Source organism: Apostichopus japonicus, chromosome 4 (assembly GCF_037975245.1).
Source record: "Apostichopus japonicus isolate 1M-3 chromosome 4, ASM3797524v1, whole genome shotgun sequence".
NCBI classification, from domain to species: domain Eukaryota; kingdom Metazoa; phylum Echinodermata; class Holothuroidea; order Aspidochirotida; family Stichopodidae; genus Apostichopus; species Apostichopus japonicus.
The window spans coordinates 12,709,776-12,734,709 of NC_092564.1; the positions used below are offsets into that span (position 1 = coordinate 12,709,776).

Here is a 24,934-nt window from a genome sequence, read left to right on the forward strand (position 1 = left end):
GGCGATGATGGTGATAGCGATGGTGATGACGATGAAGATGATGATGATGACCTTGACTACGACGACGACGATGACGACAACAATTATGATGATGATGACCACGGCGGCTATATCGATGATTTTGACGAATACGACGATGACGATGACGATGGCGACGAATATGACGATAACGATTGCGTTGTTGGTAGTGGTGGTGGTGGTGTTTTGTTTTATTAAAATGAAGCTTATTTAGATGTTATTAACGTTTGCGACATGTAACACATTTCATTGTTTGTATGATTTTAAGATTTAAGATGTTTTAAGATTTAAAGTACAGCAAACCCTGCTTTATATCAATTCTAATTTCTGTTCAGACAGTGTGTGCCTTTAGACATTATTCAATACTACATATTCGATTTGGCGCGCTTGTTTTGGTGTTTGTATGTACTTAATTAAGTTTTATTATACATACACAGTTTTAAATAACTGATTAATACCTGTTCTATTATTCAATTAAATTTGGCCTGATGGCCTGATGGTCTGTTGGCCTGATGGCCTGATTCAAAGAACGGAATCACAGTCTTGTTAATGAAGGATGAAATAATGCTTTTAGATTTGTTTTCACATGGATGTAGTTTTCACTGCATATTTTTACTTAATCTGTATACGAATCTGTTTGTGCTGATTTTAAGCAGTGTTTCGAATTTCCCTTCATACAAGAGGTAAAAAAAAACACATTGCATTGGGAATGAGTATCGGGAATGTAACATTATATCGGCAATACGTACAACGTCTCCTTCTTGTCGCATAGAATACTTTGTTCATCCTCATAATTTGTTTTGTACAAACACCCATTCTGTACCTGCTCAGACTCTGCTTCTCTGCTAACCAAGATACAGTTGCTGTTAAGATGTCCAGATGAAAGCTGAAAAGAAGGTACTTTTTAAGAAAAAGTCGCCTAGGAAAGTAACCTGGGCACGAAAACCAAACTACTGAACGACTGATCCGCTCTCAACCCCAGTCCCCTTGCATCGGGACTGTGACTGTGTGATCATCGTTTGGTGTGTATCACCATTCCCCTCTAAAGGGAACAGATACTACACATGATCTTAGCCTAAAGGCTGAGAAGCTGGAAAGAAGGTAGCTCTAAGAAGGTTGCTAATCGCCACTGAACGTACTAGTATATCTTCCACGTGACGTCCCATTTAGACATCTGTGGATCATGACGTCGTTCTGAATAATGAATATTCATATCGAGAGGGGTTATATCGTTACGTTATATAAGATAACACGAAGAGTTAATATAGGATTTGCTTCGTGCAAATCTGTCAAACTGAGTCGAAGACACATAACGTCTGGCTCGAATAATGAAATCATCTTGCATCATGAATATTCATAATGATTGGGTTACGGCCATATTTGAATTTTCACGATAAGTGTTTAGCAAGTCGATGTTACTCAAGAGACCACACTGCAGTTATCGGCGGATATAATAACGTCATCTTGACGAATCAATACGACTAGCTATCATATTTTAGATTTCAACAGCAGTGTAACTTTATAAGATATCGTTTCACCATATGGACATAAGTAGGATATCGTTTCACCATATTAATATTCCTTAAATGTTTGTGTCATTATTTCATAAAGGTTTCGGTCAAACTCTCGTTTTACAAAAGCATTCAAATGTAAACAAACACGAGAGACGAAAGAAAGAGAAAACGAAGGGGAAAATGCATTATGTGATTTTATTAGAGTTCAAAGGGTGCTTCATAAACAATTTATACATATTTTGGATTTTGAAATAGTACGTGAAATCATTGTATAGCCTTTTCAAAATATGGGTATTTCTTTACATTACATTCACACGATTCGAAGATGCGTTTTTCATATGATTTTGGTTTGAATTTGCAAATGTTTTGCATACATTTTTTTTTATATATACACATGAATTAAAGGCTTAGCCAAGAAAACCATATTTCAAATATAACCCTTTGTAAATCTACGGATTATCGATCATTTATCGATTATTTATCAATAACTATATATAGTATTTGGTATGTTTATCGAATAAGCTTATATTTAAAGAAACAAACGTGTGGTAAATGGATCTACAATATTGATTGGTGCATCAGGTTATGAAAAAGATATGCATTTATATACTAATATTTATGATATTGTCCACGCAGTATTCTATCCAGCTTCACTCTGCAGGTCTGTCGCCGGGGACAAGTATACTCTCCATCTATCCCATATTTTCTCACCCCATCCACATTTGCTCACACCCTCACATTGTCCGCGGCCACATGAGTGTATCCCCTGCCCCCCCCCCCTTCGGCAGGTCCTTATCTCACTGTGGAGCTACAAGGTATATTGAAACCCATGTTTCAGTACATTTCTCAAGGCCCCCCCGTTAATGAATTATTCGATTAACTTTTATGTGGCGCCCAAATTTCCCAGTATTGATGCTCTAAATATAACCTACATCCGAGAAATACAATGCAAGGCCAACGACGTGTCAGAATGATTTCACTTTCCAAACAACCAAATACCATTTCCAAGTAAATTACTTCTTATGTTTCAAACTTTTTTTTTTTATTAGACAAATTGTAGTTTTTAAGATTCATGTTTGCTTCCTTCCTTCGTCTACCACCTCATAAATGTCATCATATTTACATATTCTTACACTAACGTAACTCAGAGTATCTCAACTCTTGTATGCCGCTTCGTATATATATATATATATATATATGTATATATATATATATATATATATATATATATATATATATATATATATATATATATATATATATATATATATATATATATATATATATATATATATATATATATATTTATATATTTATATTCATTCATTCAGTCACTTACTTTTTAAAGTTAATAACGTCGTTTGAAGGGTGTTTTCATTTCCAGAAGTCAATGATATCCTGTTCATTTTGAGATTTGATACCCTTAACAGGCACTCAAGACATGTAAATTTATAGCGGCTTGGGTGCAACTTGAAAGAACTCAAATGGAACTGATTTTCCTAATTAATGTATAAATTTAATAATGATGGCACTACAGAAGGTTTACGGGTGAATTTTCTGACTCCATGGTTAACTTTATAATGGGCAAAGTTTTGCATCTTTTTTTCAGATGAAAGCTGAAACAAGAGCCGTTAACTGTATTTCATAACGTAAATGATCTCGTGGAAACAAACCCTCAACTCCTTCCGTGCCGTCACCGTTCGGTTGCGGGTCAATGGCCTATAATTATGTCCAAGTCTTTAATACCAAATACAATAGTCAGACCAGACCAGACCAGTAAAAGAGTCAGTCACAGTAGTAGTAGTCGATTTTTTTTTTTTTAATCGGTGAGTTTAGATGGCACACGATGGTAAACCACTGGCTCATGGAATATTTCCCCCATGGATTTTCTCGCACACTATATAAAGTTATAAACCACTTCTCGTCTGCAACGAGAGAGAAGAATTGAGTTGGCTGCCAGAGAAGAAAGCAACTTTTTATTATGTGAGTAATTATCATATGGCACATTTTAGGTACGGTTATCTGACATGCCATGTCTGTGTTCAACGTACGCCGCAGTTAATAGCAACGCGGATCCGTTTGTAAGTATCTGTATAATGTCAGGCAAATAATTGAATTGACTTCACAGTGGTTGATAATATTTACTCAAATGTTCCTGATAGACCAATAACAGATGAATGCGATAGATTTCGAAAACAAGGTTTCCCAGATGAATGAATAAACAAAATGGTTTTAATTTCATACATTTCTTAATAACTTTAGAATCAACCATTGAAAAGCTTTGGAGTCTTACATACCAAAAGAAGACAATTTTTAAATAACATATTATAGGAAAGAAAGAAAAAATGTGAACTCCTTTACATATAGCCGCTAAACAGGGCCAGAATATGTTGTAGGGTGTTGCCAATAGGACGGCGCTTGTGGTCACTTGTTTTGTCAATGGAACATTTATATTTATTTATTTTAACATCAGAACGTAGTAATTATTATCGTGAAATTTCAAGAAAAAAATTGAATTATTGAAAAATTTCTTTGTAAATATAGTCTATTGAACCTACAGTTGGCTTATATTTTATGATTAACGTTTTTAAACATAGGAAACTTGTCATTTGATTTAAATCAATTATAATGAATTAACAATACACCATAATATGCCTATTAATCCTCACACAGTATTTCCCCCTGTTTGTTTTAAATATTTTTTAAATATTTTTTTGTATTATAATAGGAAATGTGACATCATTTGAGATCAGTTGGTAAAGTCTTCCTTAAATAGTATTTGCATGAAATGGAATCAACCAAGACGTAACAGGAGGTAACTCTGAGTTGGACATCAACCTCAGAGCGTTACTTGAGGAGGAGGATGAGGACTTGGTAAATTGGGCTCTTCCTTGATTATAATATTAGCAGCTGCTTATCGTCGGTAAGATAAATCGTCTTCCAAGAGTGAAGTTAATATCCGCAAAATCTGTTCCCTTCGTTCCAAATGGTCGATTCCAACTTTAGTAAGCAGATCTATAATGAAAAGAGGAAAGATAGAGAGAGAGAGATTGAAAAAGAGAATATATCATTTTATGGCTTCTGAATTTAATTTATTATGATAGGAGACAGTCTAAAACAAACGATCGTTCCACAGTTTGCATGTTAGACATCGGTTGTCAAAAGAAGTTTTTGAAATTTGGTTGTTAACATTGAATCGAATAGTCCTCATATACAAACCTCACCAAACCGGTTGTAATTCCGGGATAATATTAGTAAAGAAAGTCCTACGTATTAGATTGACGCGACAAGGAAAGTCAAAAGCAAATTGAAAAGCTAAAAATAGGGAAACAGTTCAATTCAAAGAATTCACTTATATATGCTTTATTTGCCCTGTGTGTGTGGGAGGTGGGTGGAGAAGTGGGGGTGGGAGGGAAGGGGAGGTGTGGATTGATTTTCCGTCTTCTTGTACCGCTCTAAGACGTAAACACGGACTCCTGATGGACAAATGAGTGGACAAACAAAGGAATAGATAAATAAACAAAGACGTCAGTTAGGTTATCCTTTTACGCCTACGTTCCATTAGGGGAGGAGAACGATGGGGTGGGGTGGGGGGGGGGGATTAATGTTCGTAAGTGTATGTCTTGAAGACAAGTGTGATGCACTGCCCCGTTACACCGTATAATGCGTAGGCGTGTCTGATGTTGGCGATGTTTGCCAGACAAATGGGAGTGGGTGGTCTTGCTCTTTTTAGCCGTCAACAGATTACCAACAGCGACGATGATTTTCTTGATATCGACTTGTTGCCTTGACAAGATATTAATAATTTGTTTATTACAGGTAATCCTAGAAAACCTTCAAGAGAATTTGATTCAGTCTTTATCATGATAAATCAAATGTTTGGAACTCATTACAGACGATCTAATTTAATACATCATTGAACAGTTAGAAATGTTACATTTCTTCAAAGTTGGAGTTGCAACTGTCACATAAATGTGACTAAACCATTTGTAGTCAAATCAACCGAATATATATATATATATATATATATATATATATATATATATATATATATATATAAATGTATATATATATAAATATATATATATATATATGTGGAGCATTTGATATATATATATATATATATATAGGGAGCATTTGATACCCCCTTTAAGAAGGTATCATTAATGAAATGATGCTTTTATCTTCACCGTTTCTTGTGTTCATTTTATGCAGGACCAAGCATAGCTCCAGGCAGAGGAATAATCAATTCAACTGGCCTTGATAGATTCCTTTTATTCCTCTCGGATAGTTCAAAGTGGGGCTTTATTGTACAGGAATTTAGCGGACGTACATAAGGAGGTCGTATCCAATAGGCTAACAGTATCTTCGGTCTTTTTTATGTAATGTGACACATTTGATTTGCATTAGATATTCTTCGGATGGCTAGTACCATTTCTTTTTATAGAGAATATTATTAACGCATGGAACGCATGTTAATATATCTGCTTCCTTTCACAGGTGTTATACACTCTTGGTCAATGAAAAAAAGGCCTTTGGAATATAGAGGAACTTTACATCCCTTAAGGTATTTGATTATCTTAACAGATAACAAAAAATGAAAGCCAAGTAATATGAAAAGTCAGTAAGAACTATATTCACGCTGTCAATGGAGAGGAGGCTGTTATACATATTGACAAATAAAGGTAGATTATATTGTTTATTTGATCAAAACTAGGTGATGAAATAAAAGCAAATGGAAGCCCATCTTGGTAAATAGAGGCTAACATATCCGTAATGTATGTGTGATGTTTAACGTTGAGGCCAAACCAATATAACCTATCACAGAACTATTACGAATTATTACCAGCAATTTTCTTCCGAGATGTATAATTATTATTACTTTTTTGTTGTTGGGCGGTTGTGTTTAAGGAAAGACCTTGTGAAAATATAAATGGTAAATATCCAAGGTGTGCTGAAATCAGTCAAATTAAAAATATTGCCAAAATAATTATAATAATTGAAACGATTTTCTTCGTTTGGTCAGCGTTTATGTGATGGTAAACAAGCAAAATGGATTAGCCCTTCCTGTTTTGAAAGTATAGATCTATTTATATCTGTGACGTAAGATTTGCGTGTAAATAAAATGATAAGTGAAGTCAGTGTAAATATAACGTGAGAAGACAGGGACGATACACTCAGGAAATCATTGACTGTTCAAAATCATAACATGTTTTATTTATATGAAACCTTTTGAAATATGAAACCTTTGAAATATGAAATAGCGCTACTTTGCATAATATGTTATCTTCGAAAAAATCGAACTACATAACTTGCTCATATAAGAACTGAAAGATGCATTTTGTTTTTCTTTAAGAGTTTTGCATAATTTTGTTGAAGCAATGTTCAATTGCTAATTTGACTGAAAACTAAGGTGTCTTCTTTTTGACATTTATATTCTACCCAGAATTGTTCTAGGCAGGAAAAACATTTCTGGCATAAACTTTGAAGCCTTGCAAACAAAGTTCATCAAAGTTTTCTTTGTATATTTAAGTGGAAAGTCAGAATCTCTATCATGCGAGTTAACAATTTCAAAATATATATATATTTATTAAGAATAACCTTTGCTAAATAGTTTGGTAAAAGTTATTTCGGTATATTTCGGTAAATGCATGCATGGTTCTTCATAATAAAGTGTTTTTTTTTCTCTCTCTCAAAAAAAAGAGGAGATAATTCACTAACCTTGAGTGTAACCAAGTCTATCATCATTAAATGGAATGATATCTTCTTCTTGTTCCTGGCCAAATAAATTTTCTAATTCCCCAGACTTTGTTAGTTCATCATGCAGCCATTTTGGTTGAGTGAATTCTGTCCTGTCGATGGATACTCCATTCTCATTGCCTGGTCTGTCGTTAGATGATGCTGCTGATATGTATCCGCGTTTACCAGGATGAAGAATGCAGAGTTTCGGGTGACGGTTACTGCAAGCTGATTTAGCGTGACACACATACTGTAGCATGACAAGGCACAGGAGAAACGTCATAATGACTGACGAAGAAAAAGAAGAAAAAGAAAAAGAAGAAAAAGAAGAAAATGAGAAACCAGCTAGAAATGAAAACTTCAACTCCTCGATGATTTTGCTCGTCTAAATAGTAATCATAAAGTAGCATGGATATGAACGAAAATTATATTATAATTGTATAATATAATACATCAAGACCAGACCAAAATTAATGAAAAATTTCGATTAATAACGACACTGTACTTGTAAGTGAATTATACGGAGATAAAATACCCCAAAGTAACATGATCAGGGGTGAAAAATGACAAGTTCATGCAAAAACGGATTGAGGGAGGGAATGGGGGCGGGTATTTCTAATAAGGGACGGGTACACTATTATTCACTAGAGTGCAGGGACTAAAAGGGTAGAGCTGCCATGAGGGTAGCTCCAAGTATCTATGTAAACTATTGAGTGCCACGAAAATATCGCGAAAGAAACGACAAACCAATAATAAAAATAATTAAAAAAAACAGATTTTGAATCTTCAGGTTTGAAGTTTCAGGGTGACCAACCAGTTATCGGCTTCATAATCATACCAAACTCTTTCACCAACTGACTTAACGCATTAGCCTTAATCTTGAAAGTGGAATGAAATACTTATAACAGTTTTGTACACGTGGCGTCAGATAAATACCCAAGTTATACGGCCTTAGTCATTAAAATGCTAAAACCTTTTAATTTTGGTACGTTACTCAATTTTTGAAAAGATATTGCCTCCAGTTATGTCGTCAAACGTTCTTGACAAATAATCAGTAAAGGTGAATATTTTCTCTCACCTTAGTCCTACTTTTTTAATCACAGTGTGGAAACAGTTTATAACGTTTACTGATTTGAACACATGTATATCGCAAAGTAATGATTTAAAATCAGGTTACAATTTATCAAACTTCAAATGCTGAGTTTTTCATTAGTGAGTAATTAAAGGACGAATTTAAGCACCAAATTAAATTTGAACTGTTGCAGACCATTAAAACGGTTCAGGCTATATTTCTATAACACTGTAAAATGCTCAGCAATGATCCTTTAAACAAGTGAAGTTCATCAAATAAAGTGACTGGACTATGTAGTCTATTATACACAGATCATTATGTCATATCCTCATGATTCAACCACAAAACTCAGTGGTAAAGCATAAAGTTTTTTTGGCCTCGCATGACATGTTTGTAATACATTTAACATTGTCGAATATCATACTAGGATCCTCCGTTGTTTAAACAAAGTTAAAAGAACATGTTTGGGTTGATTTATTAGAATTTATAACAACAACAAAAAACACTGGATGAACATTAAAATAAAGGCCTGCTCTGAAGGATTATAGGAGCATTCCAGTGATGTAAGTTATTTTGATTTTGAATATCTGGACAACCTCAATAGCTATAGAATCATCATCCATATTTGCCTGGACTATGATATTTAAAGGTTTGTCTTAATTAAGACTTTAATAGTTTTATTCTGTTCTGAAAATTTCGTCTTCCAAACACTTGTTTCATGCTTCTTTCACTGACATAAAAATGTATATTAAAATATGGGACTTTCCCTCCAGTATATGAAATTAATGTTGATTAGCATATACCCGGCTTAAATTGATCTGGATTGTTATGATATTTCTTGCTGTATCCTATTATGTCGAAACTTTACCGAAATCAATGTAAACCAGAAACTTTAAAAAAAAAATTGTTTTTAATATGAAACACAATGAAGTAAGATCACACAACTTTACACATCCGGAAGTCAAATATCGACAAATAAGGCTTTAGGGCTCGTATTGACGAAATGACGAGAACTCACATATCAAAGAATCGACTAAAATGATCAGATTACAAGAAGCTTTTTTTTTTACATAGCATCTCGATTTCAATCTATAGGTCAACCAGGGTCATAGCATTATAAGAAAACGCGGTACAATATTGAGAAACTCTCTCCCTATCTTTTGCCATGTTCAAAGCTACACCCTAACACAACCAATATGCTAAATTACTCGGAACTGCGTACATCTCATGGTATTTACCAACTGTTTCATATCAGACCTTCAAATATTGACTTAAATATGCTACCTTGATCTTTAAATGGCGACCCACTAACCCGATTCTCTTGAATGGTTATTTTTGCCTTGATCGTTTTTTTTCTTTCATATATATACCTTAAAGGGTTTTGAACTTTTCGGCCTATACCGGTACCAATTTTAAGAGAAGTCATTTTTTCCCCATACCAGATCTAATTCGCGGAAATTGCTAAGATGACGTACGACTATACGACATTTCCTAACTAGACTATCCGTGAGAGCGACGCCAATTTAGAAAGTGATGTAAGGTTTGAAAGGTCGACTTGATTGAATCATAAATGAAGAAAAGAGTCTATTATATTCTTTGCCATGGATACAAAAGAATGAAACATGTTTACTTCTCTACAAATGATATAGATATTCCTAATTTTGACTCTTTTTACACATTTCAGATTATCATTTCTTGTACGGAAACTGTTCACAAATAAAGAACAACGTTATAACTAACATTTGAAATAGATGTTGGTGTATTGTTGATATATTCATGAAAGAAACATGGATCCTGTGTTATCAGTGTTTTTAAAACACCAAAGATGCATCAAATATGCATGATCTTATCATAATCATGAACACTCAAGTAGTTATAGTGTAAACCGTTATGCGATGAATATAGGCCCCGTTAGTATGATGTCAACAGGCTTGCGACTATGCAGAGAGCGGTCTGATAAGTAATTGTTTAAGAAAAATCATCCAAGATTGACCCTGGACTCGAAAGTCTAACAAGTTTCGTTTTCACACTCCACAAGCTTTTCGTAGCTTCCTTGTGTAATCCCCTCAATCATTTATCATGTTTGAAGTCTTTTGTATGAACACATCACTGTAAATTCTTTGAACATTGTTGGTTGAAATAAAGTTGAATTGAGTTGAACTTGATCTAATCTCAACCACTCTCAACCACAGTCCCTTTACATCAATCATCATGATCATGAGGATGTGATATCACGGGTCCCTTGGAAAGTGAAGAGAGCACGACACATGGTCCTGTCTACTGTTTACATGTGATCATTATGATCTGAGCCAAATGGCAGGAAAGCAGTTCATGTTGGTGAACAAAATGTTCAAAACTATTAATAACGTTGGCGTTAATATATATCACTTGAACGCATTTATGTGTCTTAGAAACGCATTTGTGTTACGTTTATGAACGTGCAGTTAATAAAGATTTTGACATGCTAACGTATTCCCTCTAAGTCCGCATCCTGTCGCAGTAATAAAACTTCCAGATTTCAATTTGACATAACACCGAAGTAAAAAATAGGTCCAAAAGTTTCGACCAAAATAGTCTCGTCTCCATCAACGTCATCATCACCTTCATCGTCGTCATAGTCATCGCCATCCTACGGCATCACCATCAATGTCGTCATCGTCATCGACGTCGTCATCGACGTCGTCATCGACTTCGTGATCGTCGTCGACGTCGTCATCATTCCTCTTTTGTAAAAGTTGATGACAAAGTACATTGAACAAGGTGACATTCAATTTTGTTTAGGCTTACTAAAGCTTACGTAAGGATACGTAATAGTTGATTGATTTGGTTTCTTCGTCTATACATGACGAAGTACCTGCACATCAAGGAACGTTGTACAGAAGTTATCAATTCAACATTTGACAGACTAAACGCAAAAACGAAGATGACATCTCTCCGCGTTTACCTAATTACCATATCTCTTTTCAGTTATACGCTTAAGGATAGATTTCGCAAGGTCGACATGCCATTTCACTCAACTTTTCATGAAAACATAATGTTTATCAAAAAAAAAAATTAAGTCTGCGATAACGAATCATTAATCATTTTTCAAACATTTTAAGCCAATGTTGGACATCAGTTGTTAATAAAAAACAACCTGACACCAAGCCAGTTTTACTTTCGTGTACGGTGTGAAAACTCGTTCTAATGATTCGTACATGAACGCACTGTTTTGGCAAATATTTCTAAAGAGAATGCAAATATTTCACAATTGTGCAATAGGGGACTTCGAATGACGCACTTAAGGAGACTTCAAATCGCTCGATTGTCACCTAAGTGCTGTATTTACCGCGAATTATTCCATAAGCCCGAAACGGTATTTATTTATTTTTTGGTGGTGCTTTGCGATGTCTTCAAACGAATTCCTCATGGTTTATTTATTCGTCTTGTCTTAGATAGACAACAGAATTGCTTCTGAAGTCGATAAGTTCTTACGAAGGTTCTAATATAGAGTTCATTGATATAAGAATGTTTCACTAGATACTTCAAAATGATCACATTATCACCAATCGCTTTGGCTCCTACTTGTTTTATCGCGTGATTTGAAATATTGAATGTGATTTTAATATGCTATGTAGGCCAAATCGAGAGTAATACATTCCTACGGCGACATCCATATGCCAAAAAGTTAAGAAAAGAAAAGATAAGTAAGAAGACACACAGTTACATTAATTCACGTCTATAATTCAAATAACTTTAAAGAAAAGAGTAAAAGAGGGCAATTCTGGGTCGGAGACTGGGATGAGGAGGAAGAGGGTGAGAAGGGAGAGAGGGAGTGTCACAGCCTTAGATAATTTCAACTGAAATTTTAACACTAATAACATAAATTTTCAAAGCGATGTAATGAGGCAACGACAGATTGCATTAAATTAAATTAGATTAAATTGGCAAAACCTTTCTGAAAAGATGATTAAATTTTCATGTATAGGGACATGCAACTAACAACGTGGCAAAAGTAACAGACTTCAGTTCTTCATTTTACAATTTTAAATTCTTTCACCGATCGAATACAAACTTATATATCTAACTGATAAAAAATCTTCAATATGTCAAACTGCTAACTACCGAGTATATCCGGAAATTATTAAAAAGAAATAAAGTACTAAGGTATATTGGTTGGTTGGTTTATTCTTTAGATTGCCGGAAATTCTCTTCATTTTCCTGCACTTTGTGATTGAGTATAGCAAAGCAGTTAACATGTTTATGGAACACCACTAAACATATCAAAATGAACATATCAACATTTCATTTCATCCGTATATGATGTGTTTTTTTTTAATGTTTATTATTATCTATATTGATACGTAGAACGGCAAATTGGCATTACATATTGGCGCCACGAATGGTGCGTATGGGTCATCGCTTTGTGTTGACTCAATGCACTATACAGTATTATGGTTCATAGTAAGGTCAAGGCAATGAAATTTCTAAAAATCTGAATTGAAAGAGAGAATAATAAATATTGATGATTCATTTTTCATTATAATTACATTTATGGAGAATCAAAGCTCTTAACGGTTTTCTTAATCTACATACATGATTGCTTTCAAAAATCCTTTAAAACTACAAAATCCAATCTAAGTTCGTCACTAAGATGTAGTAATACTTAGGTCTATATGGATTACCGTGGTAGGTTACGAGCTATCTTCGTCAGATGCAATTAGCGATAATGTAAGCCATCGACAGTATTTTTTTCATTGTTTGTGTGATATGCCGCCAGATGGGTGGAGTTAATTGTATTTCTTTGTACGTGTTTTACATTATGAAGCTAATTTGACCATTTTAATTGTCTCATGTACTCTCCAGTTTACTGTAGATAGAATAAATGGAAAAGTTAAAGGAAGTCGTCCCTGGGGGTGTTTTTAATGTTTTTTACACTCTTTCTTTATGTAGTTATGCAAATAATATACCGGAATCAATAAAGCACATTTTGCTTTTTTTTCAATCTTACGTGAGTTGACAGTTTTTCTATGACAAATACGTGAATCAATAAACATGTTTATGTAAATGCAGGATTACAAATGTTGTACTTGTAGTATGTAAAAAAAAACTTTAATACGTCACTAGTAAACAGTTTTAATTAATTCCGAATCGATTAATAATCGATTGGTTCCTGTATAATGTAGCTGTTTGGTTTAATCATTTTCCAGCCTTAACTTTAGTTGGTTTTATTGATTCTCCTGTACGTACTTATCTTATCACAAATAGAAGCAAACAGAACGAATAGATACATATAGAGTGAACACAACACTCTGCAGTAAAGTATACCTTAGCAGAATAATATAGATAACACAGATATTTTACAATACTATGCTACATGATATTAACTTCAGTGCAATATACTAGGCACAATACACACCAGTAGGCTACACATAATGTAAAGCAACGCAATGGAACGGAACGGAGCGAACGAAAAACAATGTAGTACAGCGAAAAGAAACCAACCACAAGACAATGAAATGGATGAAACAAAACAAAACGCAATGCCGTAAAGTGAGACGAAACACAATTCAGTTTAATGCATTGGCAGTGAAACGAAACAAAACACAATGCAATCAATTGATGCGAACAAAGAATAGAATACAATGCAATCAAATGACGGGAACGAAATAAAGAGGGTGCAATGCAACAAAACAAACTGAACGCAATACAATACAATGCAATCCATGAAACAAGACCAGACTTATTGCAATATAATTAAACAACCGAACGAAGCGTAATTCAATGAAACGAAACGAACTAAAATGCAACGCAACACTAATGATACCATTAATCTAGATTATGTAGCAGTTACGCGATCTTCTAGAAGACACCATATGTATTATAGTTACATCTTTGTTGAATTAAGAACTTCATACATGGTTAACTTTGATGTTTAAAACACCTTTCTGGCGCATGAGAAGACAGATCCATGTGATGGAAATGTCCTTTACACAGCCGATGTAGTTATCAAACTGCTATGCAAAGAGTTGTAAGGAGAGAAATAAAAATAACCAAGAAACAGAGCTTTAGCGGGCATCCTTTTGGCTAACATGTGATCAAAATGTTCAAGTGATATTTCCATATTTTTTTTTAATTTCCGTAATATTTTTGTTTTTCCAAAAGCCACACTTCTCCTTGACCATAATTTGTTTGCCGCTAGCGATTTCGAAGATCTTACGCATGCATGGGTCATTGAAATTCTATACGATCAGTCGTGTCCTTATTTTGACCGAAAATTTGATCGGAACCAGGTACCTGGAAAGAAAATAAGCGTTGGCTAAGGACAAGAAGCTTACTCCTTTATCCTTTGTGATCTCTTCAGAGTCACGCCAGTAATACTTCAAGAGTGGTTAAGTTCAGTGGAAACCCATTCAACCTGTAGCTGTGACATGTGTGACTGATTTAAAAGTAATGTAAATTTAAGCGTTTAAGGCTACAAAGTAATTGGATACGATGGGTTAGTACATAAACTACAGGCAAAATATGAAACGAATAGATAATCAAATAAATACAATTATCGACTTAAATATATATCTATATCTATATATATCTGTATATCTATATATCTATATATAAATATATCTATGTAAAAATGGACGGAATACGTTGGCAAATGTAATTCCCAAAATAAAATAAGACCAAAACAATCCACATTACTTTATCTATGATAAATAGTTATTTTCAAATGACAAAATAAAATTGAACTAAATAAACAAAGATATAAAAACGTACGTAATTGAGTATAACGATGACCTTAAATGCGTTGTTGACAGTGGCGTCACCACACGAGCGCCACCATCAGTTGGCGCGGAGCGTACAAGAACATTTTGGGTTTTTCATACCCCCAGATGGCCGGAAACGGCACTTCCCGAGTGTTTTATGCTGCGAATACCTAGCCCTAAAATATGGGTCTCAAGCCTGCAATTTCTCAGATTGCACGTAAAAGTCTGTAAAAACATTGTAATTTGTATATTCGATAGTGTTTTAAGAGAGTAGCTATTACTCGTAGTGTACTCGCAAAGACGTTTTTGAGTGTAGTAAGGGGATGTTGGAGAACTGGCTGAAATGAAGCAAGTCATTGGCCTAAGACGAAGTTGTGTTGCGCTTACCGGTACTCACACTCACTGCTTCCACTTTTCACGGGGAGTGAAGACGCGGTTGGGGTGACAATGTGGTCTATAGCCAGGGGACGGGTCGAGGGTCCCCCCAGCATTTACTAAAAAGATTACACCTATATAGTATACGTGTGCATCGGACAGATCGACAAGTATGCATTGAAAAATGGGCAGATGCACGTTTCGGAGCCTTGGTAAATATTGGGGGGGGGGCTTATCATGCATTTGCCCCCTCAACTTTTTCATTGGGGGCTGAGCCCCCCAAGCCCCCCGGTTCCGCCGCCACTGCCCCCCTCCCCTTTGGAAAATTTTCACATACGGAGGATGGGCTAGAAGCAAAATGCTGCCACATTTGATGCTAAATTCGATCTGAAGATATCTCCAGAAATTGCTATTTTTGAGGTAATGATTTTAACAAGGCGCAGAATTTTGCAGAGGATATGAACCACATGCTGTCGATATTATGCCTAACCCTATATCAATAGAACCTACATTTGTTGAATTAATGTGTGCATGACCCCCGACTCCTTTCTTGTCCTTCTCGTTTTCGCCTATTATCTATTAAGATGTAACAGGTTCCAGCATCGTTATTGGCTCCTATCAGGGATCTCACCATGTAATCCAAAGTTTGATCACACATCGAGTATGGCTCAGTATGCAGGTGTGAACATTCGCCATTGGTTCCTACAAGCATCTGACCTCTGCACCCCCTACACAACAGGGTTAATATATGGGTCCACAAATATAGGCAAGTATGGTGCCTGCGGACCCTCACATTCTCACATTTCGTCAGCTCCTAACCTGTCAACCTCAGACCAAGGCAACATATTGCAGTACCCTCCCTTCTCACAGTCATGTAGCTCGCGAAGCGGACGTGTATATCCGCTGGTATGGCGTGAGCACTGACACATTCGATGTAAATATCGACACCTGTTGTGATGGCGCGGGTTACGACTTCGATACCCGACGTTCAAGGATAAACTTTTCATTTTTTCGCAGCTCATTTGAAGAAAATACGAATTACTGTGCTTCTTTGTCCTTATGAAAAACCAACTCAGATGATGGGAGTTGAATAAAACAAAATATATTTTTTTTACCAACCCAAATCTCAGATGGGGGGGCACTCGGGGGGCACTAGGTTTTCCAGAGGGGGCACGTGCCCCCCTGGCCCCCCCCCCCCTTGGCGACGCCACTGGTTGTTGAACAATCAGCTATAATTGAGTTCTTACTCCTTACAATCCCTAATACAGATGCATACCCAAACTTTACAAGAAAGCAGACAAACACACGTACACACACACATACACATACAGATACGAAGACGTGAGAGAATATACTCTCGGCACTGGTATCCATGCCATGCTTACTCTTGGTTGTGTGCTAATCATTTTTCATAATTAATTGTGATGATATATTTATACGCGCACATGCACGATTAATGGTACATTTCAAGAAAAGTCAACTAAGATCATAACCACGCAACTGGATCTATACTCTCAAGCCTTGTCCCCATACATTGACGCTACCACCAAGTACTCAGGACGGGGTTACGTCAGTTGAGATACCACAAGTCCCTACGAAAGGGATTAGATATTATTCACCGATCTGTGGTATCTTGACGTATTTGCTAGATAACATGCGTTTGTGTCAAAATGTTTTAACCGCAATGAATATGACTATATTAACATATAGGGGCGAAAGCATCACTCTTGTCTCGGTAGGATGTTAGATGCTATGTCTTCGAGGACAGTTGCAACCCCCCTCCTCCTCTTGACAGTGGAGGGCGCTAAGGTGCAACATGGAGCTGTATATATTTTACAATTTGTGAAACAATGTGAAAGAAGTTTCGACTGTTTAAATTGTACCGGGCATAGGCCGTCATGTTATATACGTATGTACTATACACTAGGACTTCATGTAATATTCTCTCTACCCTTGGGGAGGGGGCAATGGTGTCGAACCCCCATGATTGTATGTGACCCCGGAACTATACCTTGCTTTTGCCCCTGTTGGTGATAAATCCCTTCATCTTAATGGTTTCCTTTGTTTAATCAAAAGTAAGGAACGCATAAATGTTGTACAATGGGGTAGTACAATGCATAGTACAATGAAAATGTGACGCAGAATTATTGTTGATTAATTATTGTGTCTGTATATGATATTGATATACGATATGTGAGCAAAGCCGCGTTGAATTTATCAACACGAACGTTCTTTCTTACACTGTACTTGTAATGTGTAGAAGTATGTCAATGTCATTCAGTGCGTACATCATATATTTGATTCCACGGGGAATGTTCTGCTGAAATATGTGACGTTAATTGACATATTTTGACATTCACTTATATAAATTATATATATAGGACTTCGAAGGACTACGGCTTCAAATTAGGTCATGATGGCCTCACGAAGAATGAAGAAGAATTGAGAACAAAGCGATGTTTCTTGATAGTACAATTGAAAATTATCTAGTGTAAACGTACACTGTTGTCAATTATGAAACTTCTGTGCATGCAATTCCCAAAGGGGGTTATTTAAAAAGTGAAACATATTAAAGCGACGGGATATTTTCTATCAGTTTCGAGGCATAATTTAGTCGTGACATATGTAGGCCTTCTGATTAACTTTTTTGACCCTTTTTCAACTATTGTTTTATCAACAGCTTGATATGAAGACAATCTTTGGCTGATGTGTTGTACAAAAGCTTAAATTTGCGTAAAATCCTTTCTTATTCTTTTGTGAACTTTAACCTCTTTTCTTCCTGAATAAGTGATGTTCCTTGTTAAGATTTCATTGGATATTCGTGTGCGAAGATATATATGTATTGCTAATTTGTTGCACGGAAATTTATGGAGACCTAAGTCAATCTTGTGGTTTAAAAAAAAAAACCCAAAAAACACATACACTTAGCTGACATAACTATATGCTACCATATTTTCATATCGGTTGCACGTATAACGTGGCCAAATTTGCAGATTAGAAGCAAGGCGAAAGTTGACCTTAATATTATTCATATGATAGCAGCTAATCGCACCATTGTCGATGAGAAGTGTTCGCTTACAGGTATTATCAAATATAATTAAACCTGGCTGGTCAAAAGTGAAACTTGAGTATAAAACGTAACTACTGAGCTATACTTTAAGAATACATCTGATTAGTCTTTACTGGTTATGCATATATGGGTAGCCTACATTAAAATGATTACCAGCTAACCGTACCATTTTTGATGAGAAGAGTTCGCATACGGGTGTCATAGCTTAAAATTGACTGAGTCTGGTCTAAAAGAAAAAATGTGGTTATAAAACGTACCAACTGCAGCTTTAATATAATACGTCTCATTAACGATAAGTGATTAAGCATACTAGATGCCCTACAGACAAATGATTACACAAAAACAAAACATGGTAAATGATCATTAAAAAAAAAAAAAACGATCATAAGTCTGTTTTTGATAACAAGTTTCGTTTTTGATGTTAATTTTGATGTTAAGAAAAGGAATGTTTATTGTGGTAAAGTGTTATTGTTATGTTAACTGCGCGCCGGAAGTAGTACGTAATTACGTCTTGTTGTATATTATGTATCTTGTTGTCTATTGTTTCTTCAATATATGATGTATCTTGTTGTATATTATGCATCTTGTTGTATATTATGTATCTTATTATATATTATGTATCTTGATGTATATTATGCATCTTGTTGTATATTATGTATCTTAGTATATATTATGTATCTTGATGTATGTTATGTATCTTGATGTATGTTATGTATCTTGTTGTATATTATGTGTATTGTTGTATATTATGTATCTTATTATATATTATGTATCTTGTTGTATATTATGTATCTTGTTGTATATTATGTATCTTGTTGTATATTATGTGTATTGTTGTATATTATGTATCTTATTATATATTATACATCTTGTTGTATATTATGTGTATTGTTGTATATTATGTATCTTATTATATATTATACATCTTGTTGTATATTATGTGTCTTGCTGTATAGGCTATTATGTATCTTGTTGTATATTATGTATCTCATTATATATTATGTATCTTGTTGTAAGTCAGTGCCGACATTCTGCACTCCAGAGGCTTACCCACTCAAAACACTCAATAAATCTCCAGCATGTTTTTATTATGATCATCATTTGACTCCCTGAGCCGGATTATTACCTCCCAAGACCAAACCAAGTCAATGTCTTTTATTAGGAACCTATGTGTTAATGACCACATTACATAATTACCCTTGCTAACACTCTTTAATTTTAACCACGATAGATATACCTACAGTATATGCAAAATTAACTAAGAAATGTCACTATGTAAAATATAAAGTTCAATAATGAAACAAGAACAAACAAAGAAAAAGACAAGAAAAGAGAGGAATAAATGTGATTTCACAATTTTTTTTATGAGATAAAGCAAAATACCCACTTGAACTTTATAGCCATGACACATCAAACAAATTCGGTAAGACACATTTGCCCATATAAACGTAATCCAATTTAAAATCTGACTAGCTTTATATAGATAATGTTTAGAAAACACAGGCAGTTATGTGGTAGTTAACGAATACTTGTATGCTTTACGCGATAATCAGTCTACGACGTTTCAACAAAATGTAGAGTAATAAAAAACGAAGAAATTCATTCGTTAGAGTTAAAAAAAAAGTAAAAGAAGTTACTCGTTGACAAACAACCGGATATATTAGTGCTTTTATTTTTATTTGTCGGTAATTACCGAATTGACGCCAAGAAGGTTAATTATGTTTGCCGTAAGGTTTCATTAGCTACAGAAGCGCTTCAAAACTCAGGTAGATCAATTGGCGTTTATATCGTAAACACTCCACGTGGTATTGGAGGGGATAATTCCCTGCCGCGGTGGAAATAATATGTGTAGGCCTATAGTGAAAGAGTTTGACGCTTCGAATAACCAATCATTCGAAAATGAATAATTATTATTGGCCAAAATTTGGAATACTTTCTGGTTTAAAATTAGTTTGACTTTCTTTCACTTTTTTTTTGTCCAAAATGATTTTATGAATAAGTTAACTCGATTGGATGAATGTTATTTACGTCACGAACAATCTCGATTAAGTAAGTTTTTTGGAGGGCAAAGGTCTGAACAAAAGCTTACGTGTATATTACGGAACAACTGGAATTTTTTGGGGGGAGAGGTTTCGATCGTGGTCGATACAATTTAAAACAACGAGATGATATGTTTTGAAAGAATCCATGTTTTTCTTTTAACATATAAAAGTTTCATATTTGCACGTGGGATTAACCATGAACAAATAAACACAGCATTATTATATCAAGTTTGAATAAATGATAAAATCACATGTTTTCTTAATGTTTCAAAACGGTATAGGTTTTCATCAACGTATTACAAGTCGAATAGTTTAAAGTAGGTCTATATAGTGTAAACCATTCATGAAACTCAAGAATTTAACATTCAAAGTATGAAGGAAAAGCAGAAGAAGGAGAAGAAGAAGAAGGTTTCACATTGATTATACCGAAAGAAACGTTTTTGGGCAGTTTCCTTTCATAAACATATTAGTTTTACTCAATTTATTTCGAACAATGTGGCACACGAATGACGTGAACCCTTTTTTGTGGGCTTTATCTCCTCAAAAGGTCGATGGTAATTAGGCTGAAAAGAAACAGTTACAGCTTCAAATCATGTTAGCAAATTGTGATAAGTAGGTTTGGGAAAAACGCCACAGCCATTGTTGCCACCTTAATGTAATAAACTCAGCAAACCAGTTCTGAGCAGGCGTATTAGATTATGTGGGCAAATTATGGTGCAAACGCAACCGGTTAATTCAAGTGTAATTTGTTTTAAAATGAAAAGAATCCTTCGAGGACTATATATATGAAACATGTTGCACCGAAATTTTAAACATTATAACGGGGTATTCTAATATAGATAAATTGCTTAGAGTATGTTTATATATACATATAGCCTTGCAGCTACTTTACATAATTTCACTGTTGGCCGCGACCCCTATATCTCGGTTACCCCGATATCTGGGCGATTAAATTTCCGATAGAAGATCGCCCGTCAAAATGGAAATAACGACCTTTCTTATATACTACTATACATTTACCATGACAGTGTCTTAAGCCAATAGTATACGTTATGGTGTATACACATTGTAAAAGCAGGCTACACGGGTACGAATATTAACTATATCGTAAAAGTTAGCACAAGAATGCATATACATATGTATAACGATAATAAGGAAGACTTATTAGAAACATTAGACCTAAGACGGGAATGTAAACACAGTTTTCTCTGACTATAGCCAATTTACAAGGTATCATTCTTCATATCATTCAAATACAAGGCTACAAGTAATGGCCCCAAACTGCACTGATGTATTTGTGTATGTTTCAGCAAACGTTTCATTACCAGAGCATGATGGGTTGCGTGGTATTCTGGCTCAAGGCGGTATATCCTATCCACATTTAATATACAAAGGGCAGATGTGCAAAGGGAGTAAACGGATCGTAAAACATATGAAAATGTCGGGGGTAATATTTTGTGTATACGTTGGAGCGATTGATTAGAAGAATGAAAGCCAATTAATCATAGCGGTAAGCTTAATATGTGGGTTATATAGCCCAAAGGGGAGAACGGATTTTAGAACTAATTTTGAAGACGTTTCTGTCGCTTGGTCGTTCGTTCGTGGGGGGGGGGGGGGGGGAGGCAAGATTCCTCAGGAACGAAGGTTTGATTCCCTATGCATGGTTATATTATAAAACATAAATACTATACATGTATATGTAGTTGGTCTTGTTACATTTCTTTAAAACAGGACTATTTTGTAAAGGAATGTTACCCAATACAGAGCCTGGACACGAAAACCAAAACAAGAAAAAAAGACAAGAAAAGGAGAGACTTGATCAACGATCAACCCCAGCCCTCCCCCTCCCCACCCCCCCCCCTCCGCCACACTGATACTGTAACCTTCTGATAATGACGCCGTTACGTCAAGTGAAGTATCACAATATCCATTTTTTTAAAGGAATATATAAAATACATTAATCCCGATTTAGACTGCTCAAATCAATTATAGAATCGTTCTCTAATATTTTAAAAGAAATGTCAAAATGTTTTTTTTTTTGTACCCAGGAATAATGAAATTTCGAGCTGCAAATGTTGAAGACAAATTAATGTCAAACATGGTTCGCTGGTATACATTAAGTTCAAGTTGGTCACTGCATATCATTACCATATTTTGCTTGGACATTTGACAGAAATATTATGAAACTGTATGGTATATATGTATGAAATATAAAGAATTCCATTTAGTCCATGTTTACTGAAGCATATACCGGGGTAACTATATCGGCTGTTACGTCACAATTGCCTCTGGTTGTCTTCCGTAGACGGGTTGTGGGTATAGGCTAAACACAGATGCTATCAAGCTGACGTGAATTCTCTGCATCCTATATTGATTTTAGAAGATTGGTATCTATAGACTCATATATTAGTGGTAGGATGGTGACGGGGGGGGGGGTGGGGGCGGATGAGAGGTCAAATGCATTAAACGTTCAAATATATCAACAAAATTTAAACGATTCATTTTCAGTTTGTGAAGGCGGAACAGTTACGCCAACAAAGAAAAGGCTTAATTTGTCAGGTCCTTTTGAAAGCACAATAAGTATATAAACTTGCTTTGCTTGTGGTACTTCTTTTGTCATAGTTTTGTTAAAAATATTCACTATAGTTGATATGTAAGCAACCTGTATTCTTTCAGTAGCTTACAATAATATAATCGCAAGCAACTTTCCACAATATTTAGTCAACAAACTGATCTGAAAATAACAGGTCTGACATTATTGGTCTTTAAATAACTAGTGCCACATAAACTGACTTGTCTTAAATAACGTGTATCAAATAACTGATACAACATACAAAAAAAGTTATGAAAGATAAATTCTACTCACTAAAACCCCTAAAATAACGAGTCATTAATCTTGCCATATAATCGTAGAAGGAACTCTCTCTGGACTTTTATATCTAGTTACAACCCAGACTAAATTAGGTGCATGTGTATATCAGTTTTAAAGGCGGGATTGGGTGGGGGGGGGGGGGGGTTGGCGGGGAAGGTTAGATATCGATCTATGCTTTGCAAAAATAAATGACTTTGACGAGGTTGTAGAAAATAGAAACGCTCTTATGACACAATAATGTAAGAAGACAAAACAAAATTTTGTGTATAATATATATATATAATATAATATATAGTAGTATAATATAATATAATATATGTAATTGCGAGGTGACATATTATAAACGCAATGATTTGCTCTCAGTCTGTTATGGAGTGTTATATACAGTTACATGTGCGTATAACGGACAAAACTGTTTTCTGTGTTGTTTCATCTTTAACCATTGTTTTTGCGGACATGTCAACTGTCCTTTTTCTTTGACCTCAATTGATGAGGTAAATACCATCAATGTAATCCACTAATGGGAATTAGTTACAAACCAGTTTCATGAACTTAAAAGGATATGCCAGTGGCTGCACTTGATTGCTTAGTCAAAAGTTCTTGAAATATTCAGCACGATTAGTGCTAAGCCACCTCTTCATATCATTTGCTATATGGCGAAGATACGAATTCTTCAAATTTGGTGATTTTTTTGTTTTGTTTTGTCTTTAAGTTTATATGGCAACCATAGAGTAGATGATATATCGTCATGGCAAATTGTTTGTTGATGAATTTCTGCGTAAAAGAAAACATTTACAGATAAACAATCACATATTCCATATTTGGTATCAAACATCAAGAAAAGGTAAAACTGAAGAAGACGATTTATAAGGAGAGTGAAGCGTTCGACATCACAGACCACCGACTGTGATCCACTTCCGGGTAATAACGGAAGTACTAAAAGACCTTCCAACCTAATGTTACATTTAGTCAATCTAGAGTTAGGTACAAGTTATTGAGGTGGAATTTTCTTCAAGTGAAAGCGTGGATTTATTTTTCTCTTTAACATAATTGTTACTTCGTTTACCACACGAATATCCCTTGAAGTGCCTTGTTTTCAAAGCAAAAGTCAAGATGGATTTGGTGTTTTTTCTTGTATCTTTGAATAATTAACCTCTCTAAGTCACACTTTTTTTTTCTTCTTTGTTATGAATACGGTTTAACTACAGCCAAATTTAAAAATCATATGAGAAGCGTCAGTGATAGTATTGAATACATTAAGATCATTCGATTTTCAGCGAAATGAGTTTTTTCTTATACTTTCTTTCTTCTTTAAATATTTAATATATAGGTAATCTTATGACTTTTTTTGCGGTTCTTTTCTTCACTTTTTCTCATTGTCAGGCAATCAAAAAAAAATCAGAATAAACTAATAAGTAAATATTTGAACTTGTAAGGAACGCCGTATTTCATTTCTCTTTAAATCATCAATCACAAAATGTTGAACTTA

At 34.8% G+C, this 24,934-nt stretch overlaps 1 protein-coding gene across 2 annotated transcripts in view; it reads right to left on the minus strand.

Annotated features, from left to right (window-relative positions):
* Positions 1 to 1,713: 1,713 nt before the first annotated feature.
* Positions 1,714 to 24,934, minus strand: part of LOC139966484 (uncharacterized) — a 51,507-nt gene continuing 28,286 nt past the window's right edge. For both annotated transcript variants that reach the window (XM_071969536.1, XM_071969534.1), the window contains exons 2-3: positions 7,254 to 7,559; positions 1,714 to 4,547 (exon numbers count right to left, since the gene is read on the minus strand). In XM_071969536.1, coding sequence (XP_071825637.1) covers positions 4,447 to 4,547; positions 7,254 to 7,554 — 402 coding nt within the window. In that variant the 5' untranslated portion in view covers positions 7,555 to 7,559 and the 3' untranslated portion in view covers positions 1,714 to 4,446. The remainder of the gene's footprint in view (positions 4,548 to 7,253; positions 7,560 to 24,934) is intronic.